The following is a 19,051-nucleotide window of genomic DNA, read 5'->3' on the forward strand; positions in this document are numbered from 1 at the left end:
GGAATTGTGCAGCCTTCAAAAGAATTTCTGAATTTTAATCATCAATGAGGAGAGGAGAGATAGCAAGTTTGGGGCCGATAATGAGCTTGCTTCCACCCAGCAAAGGGTCTTCTGCTAGAGTCATGGTGGAAATTAACTTCACTTTACTTGGGGAATAACCAAATTCATAAGTTTGGTTAATAAACATTTGGTGGGAGGGTCAAATGAATAAGTGAATGAATGAACCTGTGGATTGGAGTCCCTGCTTGGGGATCCAGCCTGTTCTCATGGCCCAGGACAGCCCATGTCTATGCTAGACTCTGCCTTTGAGGACCAAAGGTATTTGGATTGACCTACTGGGATCTGTCCTTATCCTGTCTAGGGTAAGTAACAGGGGTGTGGAGAAACCCACATTACCTCTCCCCCCAACACTTCGTCTTGTGGGATCTTCCCATAGGGATTGTCCTGCAAGTGCCTCTGTAGTTCCCAGCCAAGGCTGAGAGCCCAGAGCAGAGCCATGGTTGGATAAGATTACAGTTTTCTCCTGCTCTGATTACAAGCAGCTTATCTGCGTTTCACTGTTGTGGCTCTTCATGTACTCAGGGCCGGGGGGAAAGAAAAATCTCATCTATTCTTGTTGTGTACTTTTCAGAGAGTCGATGAGTGGATGGCGAAGGAAGGCCTCTTAGATCCAAACGTCAAGTCAATTTTTGTCACCTGTGGAGACTGGGACTTAAAAATCATGTGAGTATGAGAGGGGCAACTTTGCTGGCAGGGCTTGGGATCTGTGGGACCAGTTCTTGCCTTTGACAGAAATAAGTGCCCATCTGGGCCAGGGAGTCCCAGGATAAGAAGAGGGCTGGGAGCCCTGCCTGCTTCTGGGACAGCTGTTTTTGCCAGGTGTCACTACTTAGGACAGCCCTTCAGTTGCAGGGCTACATGTCATTGCCTGGGAAGGAAGAAGTGAAAAGAGGGTATGTATGTATGTATGTATGTATTTTTGTTAATCCTTGCCCGAGGATATTTTTTCCATTGATTTTTGGAAAGTGGAAGGACGAGAATGAGAGAGAAACATAGATGTGAGAGAGATATATTGATTGGTTGCCTTCCACATTCACCTCAACCAGGGCCAGGGATTGAACCTGCAACCCAAGTATGTGCGTGCCCTTGACCAGGAATTGAACCCAGAACCCTTTGGTTTGCCAACCAGTGCTCTAACCACTGAACACAAAGGCCAGGGCAAAGAGGGTTTTTCTTTTTTAACCAGATGCATAGTGATTATTAGTCTAAGTGCATTAGAAATAGTAACTCATTTGATAACTATAGGTACTCTTATTTCTATTTTTATAGATGAGAAGATTAGAGAACAAAGAGGTTAAGTAACTTGTCTAAGACACACAGGGCCAGGATTCAAACCCAGGCAGCCTATCTCCAGGGCCCTTTCTCTTAACCATTATACTGTGTTATCCTCTTCTTTTTTTGTGTGTGTGTGTGCCTTATCTGGGATACTAGGCCCTGATGATTCAACTGAGAGCCAAGTGTAGAGTGAGAGAGGGCTGCTTCTAGGAAGCTGCCCAAGTCACCAGTCTCCTCTGTTCTCCTTTGTCCCATTGCTTTTCCTCCTTTGTCTCCTGATCCTGGAAGACAAAACTGGTCCTTTGCTGGGCAGACACTTCTGTGTCTTGTCTGTCCTCATGGATACCTGGCTTCAGACAGCCCCCAGGGAACTAAAGTGGGGTGGAGGTGGGAGGGGCATTGTTTGCTGAGGATTGATAGAATCGATAACTCTGTGTTCTTTGTGACTGATGGTGGCGGCAAGCATTGTGTGTATGTGTGTGTGTGTGTGTGTGTACGAGCATACACGTGCATGCACCTATGCTTTTGAGCATAGCATGGGGTATTAGTGGGGAGTTGGGAGTAGTGGTTCTGGAGTGATATTTCCTACCAAATTAGGCATTATTTTCTCACCAAGGTCCTTTTTATGCCTTTTGGATACTGGGCATTGAGGCAAAGTTATGCACCCAGCTTGGTGGGTGTCAGGCCTGCAATTGGATACCAACTCTCTAGGTGAGACAGGAGGAAGAAAAACAAGCCCAGGTCACGTAAAAACCCACACACGTCATCTCCCACATTCTTAGTTCATGCACACACACTGGCTGCACACCTCCAGGTTTGCACACACAGCTCCCAGAGCGCCAGGGGATCTTGGTGCTCCCCGATGACATTCATCAGTCAGGGAAATTATACAGGCTGGGCTGGTATGAATCAGAGGCAGGCTCCATGGAGAAAGGAAGAGGAAGGCTGTTGTTCTTGTTTAAGGTGTCCTGGCAGCTTTGAGCACTTGAAGCAGAGAAGGACTTAGTGGAGCTCCATAGCACAGGAGAAGCTGTTTGGGGTCGGGCAGAGTGCAGGCTAATACCAGACTTCTGAGGCTCCTGTGGTCCAGTCCAGAGGCCTAGTTCCTGCAGGTAGCCTCCCGGGCCTCCCACTCCTCTAGTGGTTTTCTAGTGGTCTTAGGCATGTTCATGTCACACAACCCACATTTCAGAATCTTTTGCGGCATGTACATACACAGGGTGGGGCAAAAGTAGGTTTACAGCTGTTCGTGTGGAAAATAATACAGTAATTAATAAATAACAATACAAGAATAAACTCTGTGTTTCATGTTCTCACAATACGAACAGCTACTTTTGCCCCATCCTGTATGTGCATATGAAAATGTTCCTGGGCATGAAGTTGGAGACTATATGGCTGGGCCCCCTAGGCTTGGAGTCTGGCCCACTTTGGCCTGCAGTAGCAGTTCAGCCCTTGGCATGGTGGGCCCTGGCAGATTTAGGTGACTCCGGAGGCTGCTCTATATCTTCACAAGAAATGATGTAATCAACAAGGTGTGATCAAGTTTGGGATTGGGTTGTTCAATCTAAGCATCTATGAAAGGGAACCACATTTTCATGAGTACATAACCATGTCATTCAGTCCTTCTATCTTCCCTGGTTAGGAGGTAGTATCCCTTTAAAGCTGAAACGAACACACAAAACAAAATTAAAAACGGAGGCTCAAATTGGTAAAGACTCACAGCTAGGCAGAATTGAATTCTGAGACCATATAGCGTCCAAAAAGGAAAAGGGTTGGACTGGCTTGGGTTTGGATTGGGAAAGCCAGTGAAGCTCTGGAAGAGTGTGCCGGAGGAAGCAGATGTCAGGTGGCAGGGGTTGGGGGAGGAGAGCACTGTGCTGCCTTTTAGAAGCAGGACTCCGCATAGCTGCTGGGAAGGCTCTTAATTAAATGTGTAACAAAATAAAAACAGCCAGAGAGGAAGCCTAAGTAGTGCTGCGTGACGGCGCACAGCTTATCGGCGTTCCTGGAACCTCTCGTCAGATGGCTCGTCAGAGCCCTCACCTTTTCATGCGCCTGGTAAAGGCTGATGATGAGCCTGACAAGGGTGGTGTTAGACTGACACCCACAACTTGTTAGTATGTGGCTGACTTCGTATTTTGACATCCATTTTCAGATTTAGCTAACTCTAAGGAATTCAGGAAATATTTCCATTTCCCACTCTGGTTTCCCAGATACATGGCTCCTCACTGCTGTCCTCCCTCTCTCCCAGCCCCCGCTTCCCCCAACCAGCTTCGCGTCACTTTTGTTGGAAAGGGCCTGATTAGTGAAGCACTGAGAAATGGGAACTGAAGTGGCAGCAGAAATCCCACCGGAGAAAAGAAATCTCCCATCCTGACAAAATCATTTTGTGTCCATCTTTTGTCAAAACTGGATGAGTTGATACTTCGGGTTTATGTGGGCTTTGATGCTGTAGTCACAGATCCTGCTTAGGCAGGTGTTAATTTAGTAAGTGCTGATTTAATTTTCTTTCTAAACACGTTTAAGATACAGCACTTGTTCTGGCATTGGTCCCTGGTAGCTGGCTTTCACTACTTGAAGCTCCTAATGGTGCTTAACATTCTTTCACCAGTTTTCTCTCTTCTCTTCTTACCTAGGCAGGAATGTCTCTATAAAGGGGTTCCATCTTTGGCGTGGTGGGAGGGTAGGACCCGTGCAGAGTGGGGAGGTGCCACCATTGAGGAACTCAGATTTTAGCCTGTAGCTTGAAGATCTGGCTTCACCAACAGAACAGCACAGAGTGGCCAGAGTCTTTCCCAGTGGCCTGTGAGTCTGAGAAGGGAGGCAGGTCAGGAAGAGAGAAGGGTAGGGTTGAGGGCGAGAATGGAGGGGTTAGGGAAGAGCTGCCACGAAGGAAGGCCTGGCCCTCCGTGTAGTCTGGGAAGAGGACCTTTGGAGAGGATCCAGGTAATCAGACTCAGCTCTGGTGGAGCAGAGTCTAGGGCTGCTCAGAGCCGCTGCAAGAATCCTCATCTAGCTCAGCCTCAACTCTGGAATTGAAAGTGTCAATGCTGGGCTGCCTTCCTCATGGGGGTGCATACTACACCTTTCTGATGGTGCCTGTGCAGTTGTGGACCTGGAACACTTCAGGTTTCAGGAAGTGGAGATCAAAGATACTTGTTCAGATTGCTCAACTTTATTTGAGGGACATGCACTCAGGGGACTATTGAGGGTGCCCTCAGGGCTGCAATCAAGTGGCCAACACTATTGAAGAGCTACAGTCACCTGGAGTGAAGTCCCATAGTGATGGAACCACACACTGGGAGAGAACTGTGGGACAGTGACCATCCTGTGTGTGTGTTGGGGGAAAGTGTAGGATATAGACAAAAGGTTGGGACTTCTTGGCATCATTCAGCTGAGTTGACCACTTCATCCTTCTTGAAGTGCTCTTTATCTTTACTTTTCTGTGTCTCCCTTTCCTCTGGCTTTTCCTTCCCATGTCTTATGGGTGCTTTTTCCTTTTTTCTTAAATTTTGTTTCTTAAATATTGATATTTCTTTGATCTCTGTCCTGGCTGTCTTTTCTTTTTATTCTGCACACTCACACCAGAGTGAGCTCACCTTTTGCCATAGCTTCAAGTATCCTCTGTATGCTGATGTCTTATCATCTTTTCTGCAACTGAGAAATGGAAACTGACATGGCAGCAGAGATCCCACTGGAGAAAAGACACTGTTCCATCTGCCATCTGAACTCCAAACCTGCATATCCAGCTCCTATTCTCTGTCCCCACCTACATGTCCACAGGCCCCTAAAAGCTCAAGGCTTATCTTTCTCTCAACACTAGACCTCCAACATTCCCTCAGATGGCGACTCAGTAGCTCTGTCAGAAACCTGAGAATCATCCTTGATTCCTTTCTCTGGCCATAACCAATTAATTGCCAAATCCTATTGAGTCTTCCTCCCAGAGTTTTCTCAGAGTCATTACCTTCTTTCCATCCCCATTGCCACTGCCTTAGTTAAGGTCACAATATTCTTTGTGGCTTATTAAATGTCTTTTAATTAGTCTTCTTTCATTCCAGTCTTGCTTCTTTTCCAGCAGATTGTGTCACACCCTGCTTAACACCCTCTCCTTTGTTTGCACTGAGTGGCAGAGCCTTGGGATATTCTCTGATTTTTTTTGGCCGCTGGTACCTGGTCTGGGTTCAGTAGAGGTCGGGACTGTTAGTTCATTTTGATGTGGGGGCATGGTTGGCCAGGAGGTGTGGTGGGGGCAGTTTGGACTGAGAGCCTCCTTCCAGAACTACAAATGAATAAATCCTCAGATCCGTTTTAAGAAAACTACTGCCAGGCCCTGGCTGGTGCAGTTCAGTTGGTTCGGCATCTTCCTGTGCACTGGAAGGTTGCCCGTTTGATTCCCGGTCAGGGCATATGCTAGGGTTGTGAGCTCGATCCCCAGTAGGGGGCTTGCGGGAGGCAACCGGTTGATATTCCACTCTCACATCTCTCTCTCTCTCTCTCTCTCTCTCTCTCTCTCTCTCTCTCTCTCTTCCCACTCCTTTTACTCTCCCTCTCTCTCTAAAAATAAATAAGAAAATCTTAAAAAGTATTGCTTTGGGTACTCGGTATGTTTGAAAGCATGCGGGGGTGGAGCCTCTGAGCATGCGGGGCATCTTATCATGTCACTAAGCCCATGAGAGCCTTGCCCCTTGCTCATGGGTGTGCCAGGGGGTCCCAGCACTGAGCTATGATTAGCAACCTGCTGGGGGAAGAGGCTTGAGTAAGAACTCCCTGGCAGTCCTGACTTGTCTCATTTCCTGATACTTTTATCTGTCACTGCAAGCGCTTGGGCTCTCCTCCTGAACTAATTAAGTTTGCATGTGTTTAGACACATTGCCAAATAGGGCTTAGCAAAGCGGAACTGAGCTACATCTCTTTCTGAGTAGAGAAGGAAGGGTATATGCATGCTTCCCCATGAGGGCCTGGGAGAAGCGCGGATGACATGGAGTGGGTGTGTGTACAGATGATAGGCATTATGCCCTGGCCCTCCTAGGGACACAGCAGGCCTGCAAAGCAACCTTCTGATTGGCTGGCAGGGCAGGTGAGAGAACAAGAACCAGCTCTCTTAGTGAATTGGGCATTCTGAGAGGGCTGAGGATGGATAGAGGGCAGGCGCTGAGGTATGATTTTTCTCCCAAGCACAAGCAAAACTGAATGTCAGGTTTAGTGGGATTTGCAGGGGGAGTTCACAGGGCCATGTGCTGTTTGCTCCCAGCCTGGACCTACCTAGGCCTAGAGCCACCTGTTTGGCCAGCAGAGCGCAGGTGACCTTCTTTCTGAGGCTGTGAGAAGTACAGTAGAGACATGAACAACCGTAGGCCCAAGTTTTCCTTTTTGCCTACAAGACCCCAGTTCCCCTGCTCAGTCTCATGATCCTGTGAGATGGTACCAGGTGGAGATTGAGAGGAGGAGAGTGGTATTGCCCAGAATCTCCCCACCCTGGAGGTGGGGTTCAGCCAAATGGATCACCATAGTGAGTTGATGGCTGAAGTATGTTTTTGTGTCAGACTGATTTTCCCTGGTGCTGGGTGGCTTGAGGTCTGAGAGGCACTGTGTCAGAACATACGTGGGTCCTGTCCGGACAGCAGATGTGGGGCATTACCACATTACCTCTGAGGTAGGGAGCGAGGGTATTTTCTACAGAAGGCGGGAGAGCCAGCTGACAGCCATGGTCAAAGCCTCAGTCCTATAGCTCTGAGGCCAATGGGTCAGCTTCCTGGCCATGAAGAGGCTCAGTCAGGCCAGGCTCCCAGTGCACACAGAGTGTGTGCGTGTTGTGGGGTGGGGGTGGTGGGGGGGATTTCTGGAGGTTGTATAGGAATTCGGGGCCTTTGAGCTGCAGCCAAAGCCCGGAGAGAACAAGAACCAGACCTTCTGCCCTCCCTTCAGCTTCCCTAGAGCCCTCTCGTCAGCAAAGGTGCATCGGGTTAGCCCCAAGAAGGCAGCTTGAGTTGATGGGGTCATGTTTCAGCTGCAGCTAATCCAAGTCACTCGATATAAATCTGTCCCTGCTGCCTCTCCTCTCCCTCCCATCCCCAACCCACAGACAGGGAAATGAATCCTGGCCCTCACCCTGAATACATCATGGCAGGCTTGCCTCTAATGAGAGAGGGCCATTCATTGTGGGGTGAAGCTCCCTGCAGAGCCTGGGATGCCATTAATTAAAAAAGAGCCACCTGAAGCCAGTCGTGCGGTACAGCCTGCCACACGCTCAGATGGAGTGGTGGTGGGGTAGCCTCGTTAGCCTGACAGCTTCTTGGGCCGAGAGTTCGTGAGCTTGGAGGAGCGAGGTGTGCCCTGCCTCCACCTGAGCGCTCACATGCCTGGGGGCCAGCATCCTCACAAAGGAATGAGACCCCCCCACCCCCTTTGCACAAGTCTTGGGGCCTGGAACTGGTATAAAGGGGCTCCTGGTTATGGGCTTGGCCAGGGACTATCTGTTTCTCATGGACAGGCCCTAGGGCAAGAGCAGGTTTCTATGGAGGCTGAGCAGGCTCCTGGTTTCCTACCTGTGTTCCCTTCCACTCTTCTCCATGTCCCTGGCACTACAGGTCAACAGGCAACTCATCTTGCTTCTTTCCCTCAGAGCCTGAGTTTGTGGAAGTTGATCTGCTCTGGGAGGACGTTGGGTCTACAGGGACACTGTGGGAGATGCTCGTTGTCTCCCTGGCAGACAGAGCCTCTGATGTTCTACCTTCTGGGCACTTGTAGGCTGAAGGGTGAAACTCCAGTGGCAGCCTCATCTCACCTCCTGGGAAAGTGTTAGAGGGTCAAAAGAACTTCAGTGATTATAGGAACCCCTGGAATGGAAGTTTGTCTCAGTTAAAATCCCCATAAAAGATAAAGATATTTGTGCCCAAATGGTGTAGCTCAGTGGTTGAGTATCGACCCATAAAACAGGAGGTCACAGTTTGATTTCCGGTCAGGGCACATGCCCAGGTTGCAGGTGCGATCCCCAGTAGGGGGTGGTGCCAGAGGCAGCCGATCAGTGATTTTCCCTCATGGCTGATGTTTCTATCTCTCTCTCATGCTCCCTTCCTCTCTCTGAAATCAATAAAGACATTCTTTTAAAAAATTTAAAGATAAAGATATTTGTATAGTAAATAATCAGGCTTTGAGATGTTTTGGCAGTGGGAGCCTCATGCTTCAGTCTGCTGGAGAGCTGCTGACTGGGTGGCTCTTTACTGCTTAACTGATCCTGAGGCAAGTGCTGCTGCCTAGGTTCTGGTCCCTGGATTTGCATCTGGAGCTCCCCTTGACCATCTGTGAGGATCTCATCGCCTCCTCTTTGCTGGCAGCAGTGGCTGTCGTCGCTGAGACCTTTGTTGTAGCCCAGAGTTGGGGAAACTCAGCCAGTCTCTGCCCGGGCTGTCAAGAAGACAGATTGGTCTTGTGTCTGTGACTCTTCAGGGCAGTCTTTGGAAGTCTGGTTCTATGCTCTGTGGCAGAATTTGACAGACAGGCTGCTCAGAGAGCCTCAGAAACCGCTGGGGCCATGGCTTCCCCATCCGATCCGACTCTGCATCCCTAGAGCTCGCCAGGTACAGAATAGAGGTTGCATGGGCCTCCCACCAGGCATGACACTAGGACTTGGGCTGCACTCTTGTGATTTGAACATTTTTGGATCTCTCGAGGCCCTGCCACTGGCTTGGGCCCTTGGCAGATAGAGAGTGAGGCTGAAGGGCTTATGCTCTGAACTCAAGAAGGTGCCACTATTGCTCTCAAATTATTTTCCTTCAGGTGAGATATTTTTGTGTTTTTTTAAAAACTCTGTATGACTCTTGAGACCCAATTAAAAAAAAACTTTCTAGAAATTAAGATATGAAATAATTATAGTGGAGTGCATGAAGTATAAAAACGTGAAGTGTACAGCTCGTTATATATACACATACACGCCTGTGTAACCACCACCCAGCTCAAGATGAAGCTTTTCCATCATCCCGGAAAGTTTCCTTGTGCCCCTCTCAGTAATGCCTTCCCCCTGCAAGGTGACCACTGTTCTGACACCTATTACTTTTGCTTGTTTTCCTTGTTCTTGACATTCATATCAATGGAATCATACAAAATGTACTCTTTTGTGTCTGGTTTTCTTTGCTCAACATAACATACAAGAGATTCATCCATGTTATTTTATGTATCAGTTCAACCTGTGTAATATTCCATTGTGTTACTGTACTAAAGTTTATTCTCCTTTTGTTGGACTGCCTACCTTCTTCAGTCCTTGAATACATATTTGTCGAATTAGTATGTGAATGTTCAATCTGATATGAGAATCTTCCTAGGCCTATCACCTTGTCCCACTCCCCCTCATCTTTTAAAACCTTACTCCAGTCCCTTGGGCATATGTTCTTTCTTGTCTCTTCTGAAATCCACACTGGCCTCCCTACTCTCTGAACTCCTGTGAATAGGGAGAGGCTGGGCTGACCCCAGGCCTGTGGAAGGGCCTTTGAGCCAAACTGACCCATTTATTCATTCTGTCAGCAGATGTTTATTGAATGTGCATTATATGCCTTGCACTGTTCTAGGTAGGGGAATGCAGCAGTGATCAAATAGCTCAAACTTCCAAAGTCTACTCCCTTCATGGAGTTCACGTTGCAGTGCATGCAGCTACCACTGTCCTCTGCCTCTTGGACCCAGATGCCAGAGAATCTTAGTCTTGTCCCGGCTGCTCTGTCCTGTGGGATTCTGCAGGAGCCACGTGGCCTTGGCCCTTGCCACCTTACCAAGGCCTCTCTGGGGCTTATGGGCTTTGGTCTCCCTTTTGTGCTGCTGCTACTACTTGGCATTGAAAGGGTTTCTGAATATTGGTGCTTCCCTTCCACTGGCCTGGAGTCTGATTCCCTGTGTAAGGGGAGAGAATTAATCTCCAACTCTCCATGCCTGTAAGGTGAGTGACCTCTGTTTTGTCAACGCTTGCCAATCTGCCCTCTAATTCCCAGCCACAGTAATGGAGACATTACTTTGTGCTAAAGCAAAGCACCAGTTCTTTGAGCGCAGATGCCGCACTAGTCCAGGCACTGGGAACAACAGGGAAGCTCGGTGGGGATCTCCTCACAGGTGCTCAGGCACCTGGAGGCACCTGGGCATTGGCACCTGAGCAGCCTTGGTACTGAACTGTGGTTGACAGATTCAAGGAATCTGCTCTCATAGTCTCCCTGACCATCGTCTGTGCCAGAGGGGCACCTGCGTCAGTGTGGTCTGAAATAGATTTCTTTTGTCAGGCTCCTAAGAGCACGCAAGAGTCTGTGAACACCCCAGAAAAGAAGAAGAGCCAGGGAGCAAGGGTCTTGGAAGATGAAGGCCAGGGAACTCCAAGGCTGTGGCTGGCGTAGTGGCCCAGGGTTCAATGATCTGTGGACTCGGGCTCAGCTCTGTAGGGGTTTTGGAACGACGGCTGTGAGTGGCTGGGATCAATTCTCAGTGTCCCAGGCTAAAGGGTGACACGACTCAAACTTGTTAGTTCTGTAAAACTGTTTCTTCCAAAGCCTGCAAGGATGTTGGTTTGGGGAAGAAAGCTAGCCAGCCCAGAGACTCCCGGGAGCCTGACATGCCTTTTTCTCTGCGATTCTTCCTTGCAGGCAGCCTGAGGCAGCCTGTCCCTTTGTTAACAGAGTGACAGCAATGTGACACCATGGAAATAATTACTAACAAATCACGGTGCTGACTGCACACAGCTCTCTGTCTTCAGAGGCATGTCAGGGTGCATTAGAGCAGGACTGGAGGAGCAGCAATGTGGGGGCTGAGGCGCAGCCCGCACTCCGACAGTCTCCTCCTCTTCCCCCTCCCTGACCCCTTTCTGCTGTGACGGACTTGCCTGCTTTTTCCTACTGGGTCAGCAAAGGGACCAGCTGGATAAGTGGCATGTGGCTAGTCCCGCTTCCTCTGGGAAGGTAGCTAAGACTCCTGTCTTTACTAAGGAACTCCTGGGTAGTGATAAGATCCAGGGATTTTTCCACTGTGGAGCCTCCAAAAGATGGAAGCATACTCCATTTCTGATTTACCCTCTCCATTTGGGACCAGCTTCATCTGCCAGTGCTTTTGGGGGTGACATCGTATTTTCTGCAGCTGGATTCAGAATATGGGAGGCGCCTTGCATCTCAGTGTTGGTTCAGCTACCTTCCCCCACCAGCCCTGGTTTCCTCTTTATTTGCCATAGTCAATTTTTGGTAAGTCGACTTTGTCCATTCCCTCTTGGTTAGCAGAGTGATTGCTCTGACTGTCAGGGCTGTAAATAATGTTCCTGGCGTGTGTGACTGGAGGCAGCTGTGTGGGGTGGGGAAGGGAGTGGAAGGAGAAACAGCACTCCGATGGCTCCCTAGCTCGCCCCCCTCCCCTCTCATACAATATTTATCCAGGGATGGGAGTCAGATGCAGCGACCTCAGGGGTCACCCAGTTAAATAGCTTCTGAACCTCCCTGCATTCTAATTGCTGCAGTTGTCCTTTGCTCTGGAGACTTCTCCTCCCCATTGTCTGCTGAGGCACACACTAATGGCTGTCCTCCCTGGCCCTGCTGGGAGGCATGTGTGTATGGGGGTGGGGTGAAGGGCTCATTGCTACCTTCCTTTCCCCAGGGATAAGGGAATCTAGGGCCTATTAACAAGTGGCTTTAGCTAGGAAGAGCACAGAACCCTGCCTCCCCCTCACTTCTTCCCCAGTGCTGTCCAGAGGAGGTCCAAGCCATGGGCTTGGTTAATGGGGCCAAGAGGCTTCACCCATTTCTAACCCTAGTGACTCCTCCGTAGGGGGACAGACCCTTGAGTACTCAGTTGAGTACTATGTTCATCATCCTATGTTCCCATGGTCCCACATTCAGGGTTTAGAAACCTCTTATTTTTATTGATTTCAGAGAGGAACAGACACTGGGGATCGAGCCTGCAACCCTGGCATGTGCCCTGATCGGGAATCGAATTGTGACCTCCTAGTTCATAGGTTGACGCTCAGCCACTGAGCCACGCTGGCCGGGCGAATATGCTGTATTTTGCCCAAAGATTGGCCACATGCAAGTCTCTTTGGTCCCCTGGAGGTTGGTTTAGGTGATTGACTATGGTAGCAGGTATACCCCATTTGTTCATTTAGGAGGACATGTGCCACATGTCTGCACCTGGACCTTCTTGTAAATGTCAGTTACCCTCCACTGCAGCTCTTTTCTTCTAAAGAGCACTGTTGGAAACTGCCATCGAAGGTGCTAAACACTGCATATCCTGGAAACACTGGCATTTCAGCAGTAGCCTCAAGTTAGGCCCTGTTGAGATCTGCTCTGGGCCCAGTAAAACTGTGCTGGGAACTGTAGGGACCACCAGGTGACCAGGGCAGGAAGAGCAGCCTGTGCATAAGCACCCACAGGCTAAGTGCGGTAGAATATGAGTAAGCTACAGAGAAGATACAAAACAAATACTATGAGAAAGAACCCAGAGGAGCATAGTGGAGACACCGAATGGGGGGGGGTATTTTCTTAAGCAGTAAACTTTTTTTAAAAAAAAACAGGACTTTAAAGAAAGCCCAATATTACAAAATATACAAAAGCCAAGTTGTCCTGGTTAAAGCTGGGGCAAGGCTTAGTCCATTCTTCCTCCTTCTGCTCCAGTCCACAAAGTAGCCTGACATCCCTCCTGGAACCCTAGAGCTCCATGAAGAACAGTTTAGAAACCACTGACACGTTCTAATGCCCACCCAGAAGTGTGACTCACACATCTTGAAGGATTCAGGGGAGCTGGGATCAGGGCAGAGTAGATCAGCCAGGGGTTTAGAGGAAACGGGTGTGTCTTTGAGTATATTGGAGCAGAGGTCAGACTATCCCAGATCCTGAATGCTTGCAGGATGCCTCTCTGCAGAGCCTCCAGAGGGCAATGTAGGACCTACAAAGGCAGCCTAGGCAAAGGGTCAAGATGGCCACAGGCCAGGTAGAGACTAGTCAAGGATGAATGAGGTATCTTGGAGACAGCTCAAACTGCTAAGGAGCTCCTAATTTTCCTGGCCAAAACAGAATAAATAGTTCACCAGCTGAGACATTGACCAAAGTGCCCTGGAAACCTCCCGTCACCTGTACCCCCACTTCCCCCCACCTCACTCCCTGCTGCCTGCTGAGGCCTCTGCCTTACCATCTGGCCAGGTTCTGGGGGCACCTCCAACACTTCCCGCGGTCACAACAGGTGGAAGAATTGCCCTGGGAGGAATCCTGGAAAGACACTTGTCTTGTTTCACTGGAGAGAGACGAGTTATTTGATTTCAGGGGAGTATTTGTGGCACTGGGAAGGTCCATGTTGTATTGTTCTGTAGGATGGATGTGGCACTGTGTGTGCTTCATGTGGTCATTTGTGTGGGCTCCATTTGTGTACGAGAAATGTGAGTAGAGACAGTTAGCTGGCAAGTGAGCCAAAAAGCAGTGGAGCAGAGAGGCACTATATACATATACAGTGCGTTTTGGAGGCTTTGAGCAACTGCCTGGCAATGGGGATTTGAGGTTGGTTTTCTCGGGAGTACTGGCAACCTGGCCTGTGGGCGTCCCTCTGCACCCGCCTGTGTTCTGGTTTCTGTTTGGGAACTCTCCAGAGCAGCATGTCTGGGAACACTTCCAGCTGCGCTGCCAGACCCAGACGCAGGTGACGGCCTTTCGTCTGTACCATAGGGAAACCAAGAGGAAATTAAATGTCATTTGCCCCCTGCATAGCAGGTCGCTGCCAGATCAGACACTGCTGATCAGAGCTGTGCAGATCAGACACTGCTGTGCAGAGGGCACCCAAGGGAAAGCTTGTGCCTGCCACCATGCCCTCTGAGCTGTGGAGACTCCCAGGTGATGGCCTGGCTCACTCCCAGGCCTTTCTCTGCCAGTCTGGGTTCACCCTGGCCTGGAGCCCAGCTCTGTGCTACATGACAGCTGTGGCCCATGCCAGGCCAGAGGGGTGTGTACCAGTGGGAGCGATTGGAGGGGAAGGGCAGTAGAGGACACACGGGAGACAGGTGATCAGCCCCTCTTCAGAGGAGCTGCAAAGTATTGTGGAAAAGAGCAGGGCCTTTATTAAAAATTAAGAGACCTGGCCCTAACCAGTTTGGCTCAGTGGATAGAGCATCGGCCTGCAGACTGAAAGGTCCCAGGTTCGATTCCGGTCAAGGGCATGTACCTTGGTTGCGGGCACATCCCCAGTAGGGGGTGTGCAAGAGGCAGCTGGTCGATGTTTCTCTCTCATCGATGTTTTTAACTCTTTATCCCTTTCCCTTCCTCTCTGTAAAAAAATCAATAAAATATATATATTTTTTAAATTAAGAGACCTGGGTTCAAGTTCTGGCTCTATTACTTATTAGTTGTGGAATCCTGGGAGAATCACATTACTCCTCTGAACCTCCATTTCCTCCTCTAAAAAGTGGAGATTATAATAAGCTCTAGCTCCTGACATCTGCAGGGGAAGTAGCTTCCTATTGGGACTGGTACCAGAGTTTTGTCACACCGCCTCCCCTCAGTCTGGAAGGATGGCCTGGAGCTCCCCTGCCGTCTGTGAAATGAGTTGACTGGAATTGATGGGAAGTGGGGTAGGTAGTGCTCTGGCCAGGAAGGCACAGCTGGTGATCTCTCCCTGCCTGAGGCCTTTCCCTCTGGTCCTAGTCCTCTCAACCAAGCATCATAGGCCGTTATGAATGAGGATGGGTGACGGTGGTCACCTTCCTAATTGTGGGCCTCAGCTGGCTCCCTCCAGACTCACACTTGCACTGCCCTTCCTGTTTGGGAGGGTTTCAGGGCTTGTCCCAACTTCTCCTTTGCCTTGAAGTCCTAGTGGCAGACCCTCTGCAGTGACATTTATTAACAGAGCTTTGGGAATAGATGTTTTAATACTGTGAGAGTTCTCCCTAGAAAACTACCCTCACTCCTCCCCTACCTCCCCCGCACCCCATCTGAAGCATGGCTCGCTGGTGGTGAAATTCATTAGTGTTCCCTGACAGGCAGTGGCGACAGAGGCGCTCGCTGTCTGCATCCCGCTCCCTCACTCTCGTGCTCCTGCTTCACGCACACTGATATTTAAAGCTGATGGGATGCTTATAGACTTCTTGTACCATGACAAGTTTGGGGAGGGGCATGGGGGAGGAAGACAGACAAGGAGCCAGCTGTCACACTGGTATTTCAAACAGTACTCTCTCCTGACCCTTTGCAGGCTCCAGCAAGTGTATCATCTTTCTGAAGCCTGTGGTTGGAATTGTAACCTGCAGCTGTCCCAGAGGATGGGGGCAAGTGTGGGACAAAGTGGGCTGAGAAGTCGGCAGTGCATTCTCCCAGGGCTATGCACAGGCAGAGAAGAACAGAGGGACAGTGTGTGTGTGTGTGGGGGGGGGGGGGGGGGGCTTTTCCTGATTTTAAGAGGGGTTTCTAATAAAAAGCACCCTGGACATCTGGTGGAGGGTGGTACTAGAATGCTTTTCTTCCTGTAGATTCAAGTACATTGAACTGTCCAGGGTTGTCTTTAATACGATCACGTTCTATAACCCACTTTGCCCCCATCTTATATCCCACCCTGCACTGTATCCTATAGCTTCTAGAAGGGGTTGCTGGCATGAGGCTGCTGCCTATGGGCAGTGCCTTTCTCTCCCTTGCTGTCCTTGCCGATCCTGCATTGGCTGAAAGCACTGGTAGCCTGCCGACGGTCTTCTGCCATGGTGCCGTCTCGCAGGTGAGATGGAATCTCACTGGCTTTGATAAGTAGGAGGCTCCAGCATTAATTTTTTATACATCAGCAGTGGCCAAGTGAGTGAATTCAATTATTAGTCTGCTTTCTCTCTACCTTCCTCCCTCCAATGTGCTGGTTGATAGCAGAGACTAAAGAACCTGTTGAAATGAGAAACCCTATTTCCTGGCTTGACCCCCTCACTAATTCGGGTTAAATTGCTACGCTATTGCAGTGGTGACACATTGTGCTTGCCTCTGTTTGTATAAGAGTCTGCAGTGGAGGAGGAAGGACCAATTTGTGCAGAGATAAAAGGTGTCACGGGCAGATAACTAACGTCCCAGCCTCGTGCCTGCTCTCATTGTTGCTCAATTTGCTTCATGTGGAAGCCCAGCCTTCCCTCTTTCTCCCTTCCCTCCCCTTGCTCATATTTTACCTCGATGCCACAGTGTAATGATGCCCTGCGTAGTGGGGGAGGAGATAGGCACCTCTGGCTGACAGCCCTTCCTGATAACCAAATTCCAGCCCATCCATCACCAGCTACTCTCCTCAACTTGAGGAAAAGTGATCGTGAAAGGCGGGCCGTTTATCACCCGGGTCTGTTTATCTCCTCTGGGTGGGGAAATAGAAACAGGAGGGACAAAGAGCTGTGTCCCCAGCTCAGTGTGGCCTCAGCTGGGGTAGCCTGCTTGCGCTGGATGCAGTCTCACAACCTGCTGACTGGAGGCTCTGAATGGGTGGGACTCTCAGACAGGGACCCAGTGGGAATGGAACCTGGCCTGAGACTCAGCTTCTTGACTTGGGGAGAAGCCTAGGAAGTCTTGCTGTTCTGAGATGCAGGACAGCCAGCAACAACATTCTGTGGGAATGTTTGTACTGGAATGAGCAAGTGGAGAGACCTTGCATGGAAACAAGCCCCCCCCCCCCCCCCCCCATACATGTCCCCTTGGCGGGCATTTCCATCTGGCTGGTTGGCTGGATCTGCTGGTCAACTCCTTCGCCAAGCTAGGCCTTCCGTGCCTCCATGGTCCTGCTCTGACTTTGAAGAAGACAGTGCTTTTCCCCTGCTCTTCTCCTTTGCTCCTCAAACCCCCCTTTTTCTGTATATGAGACCAGATAAATTAGTTTGCCATGGCAGGTGAGTAGTACATGCATGTCCTAGAGCTTTTGGACACCAGAACTGACAGCCTATATCACTCCAAGGTCTGGGTCACAGCCTTTTCAAGGAGGCAGAGAGGGGTCAAATATGGCTCCAGGTTTGGCTGGCCTCCTCCTCTTTAAAGGCTTGAGTCTGCTAAAAGTTAGACATGCGTCTCCCTGACTTGGGGTTGCCCTTAAGACTTGCAGAGAGGAAGGCACAGAGGGAATAGTGCCATGACCTTTTCTAGCACTGGTGCCTGCTCTCCTGCTGGTCCTCACTGCTGGTGTCTGCCAGCCTGTCTGTCAGACCTCCATGGATGCTGTTGGCCTCCTTGACTCAAGACTAGCAGTTCTAGCAGAGCCCCCAGCTCTGCTTGACCTAATCTTCAAAGCTGAGCTCCTGCTCACAATGGCTTCATCCTGCCCATACCCATTAGCACGGGTGGCGTTCCCTTAATGAGCTAGTCCCCTGCCTTGGCTGGCGTCCAGCTAGTCACACCTGTTTGCCATCAGGGCTGTCTGGACCACGCCTGAGTGCTGGGCTGCAGGTGGTGGGGCTGGTTGAGGGGTGGGTGGGGAAGGCTGGACTCCTTTTGCTTTGTATTGTACACTTGTTGGGGGGGGGGCAGTTTTTCATACCCCTGTTCCTTCCATACTGAGCAGAGAGGGGTTTTTTTGTTACTTAAAAGGATAATAAGGAAACTTGAGGAGTATTCCATCTTTTCCAACTTCCCCCTGGATGGAATAGCGAGGAGCCAGTCAGGTGTCTGTTTTGATGACTTTGGGTTTCAGTGTGTTAAGAGCAGGGCCACATGTTTAATTCCAGAGGCGGAGGTCTGGCCCTAAACCCCACAGTATTTGGAAAGTGATCATATCCCTCACTTTAGAGTCCACAGGCAGTACTGGGGGGCCCTTCCTTAAAGGGAGCCCCTTGCATTCATGAAACTGAAGGAAGTTTTGATTTGGGTGAAAAAATCCCATTCCTTTTTATGGCCTGGACATAATTGGCTCTTTTCTATTGGCCATCAGTGATGTCATTCCGACCCTCATAAAGAAGGGGAAATCACACCTGTGGACTCGATGCATAAAATTTCATTGGGCAACAGTAATAAGTATGGCCAGATGATGTTTGGGCAGTTGAGGAGCTTTGTGCCCATGATTCCAGCTGCATGGAGACCTGGGCACCATAAACCTGCCTGCACGTTCATGCCCGCAGGCTAGTCCAGGGCCCACTGCCAGTGGCTCTTTTCTTGGGATCAGTATCTGGTAGGAACTCACAGCGTTCAGACCCTTTGTGCTAGGGGAACTTTTGCTCTTTTCCTTTCCAAATTGGTAGAACCATGTACCCAGAACTGGTACCTACTGACCCTAGCCGTAGGATCCTAAGAACCTTGGATCCAGGTGTGATCTTGAACTACCTCTTCTCTAAGGCCCTAGATCTTGCCTTCCTAGGGACCGTGAAGAGCTCTGAGTGAATGTACATAACTGATGCCTTGTGTAATCAGAAGACCTAGATTCCATTTCTAGTTCTGCCCTTGGCTTGTTTTATGTTCAAGCAAGTCTCAGTTTCATCTATGTCGGGAATAATGACTACTCAAACCCACCTTCTTCACAGGTTACTCACTTGGTGCTCTCTAAGCTGGGATAAGATTCTGTCATAGAAATGTGTAGCTATCTTCTCATGAGTTTTGGTTCTGTGAGGATGGGCCTGGGCCCTGCTACTTCTGTACGCTTGTGTCTTGAAGTCATAGGACTAGGACCAATTACAGGCTAGAGGACTCAACCAGAATGCTTGTGAGTCTACAAACTGCATGTGTACCTGAGTGAGAGTCCCGTTCTCCTCTGTCCCTGTCAGCCGTGGGTACAGACAGCACTCAGGATTGCTGCTGAA

General features: G+C 49.7%; 1 protein-coding gene across 12 annotated transcripts in view; it reads left to right on the forward strand.

The window, feature by feature from the left end:
• Window positions 1–19,051, forward strand: part of ERI3 (ERI1 exoribonuclease family member 3) — a 134,916-nt gene that overhangs the window by 43,408 nt on the left and 72,457 nt on the right. For 11 of the 12 annotated variants that reach the window (XM_015567541.1, XM_015567548.1, XM_015567546.1 and 8 more), the window contains one exon: window positions 632–723. In XM_015567541.1, the coding sequence (XP_015423027.1) occupies window positions 632–723 (92 nt within the window). Of the gene's footprint in view, window positions 1–631; window positions 724–15,513; window positions 15,587–19,051 lie in introns of all 12 variants that reach the window. The other variant, XM_015567542.1, reaches the window with a different exon arrangement.

Source organism: Myotis davidii, unplaced genomic scaffold (assembly GCF_000327345.1).
Source record: "Myotis davidii unplaced genomic scaffold, ASM32734v1 scaffold924, whole genome shotgun sequence".
Lineage (NCBI taxonomy): Eukaryota > Metazoa > Chordata > Mammalia > Chiroptera > Vespertilionidae > Myotis > Myotis davidii.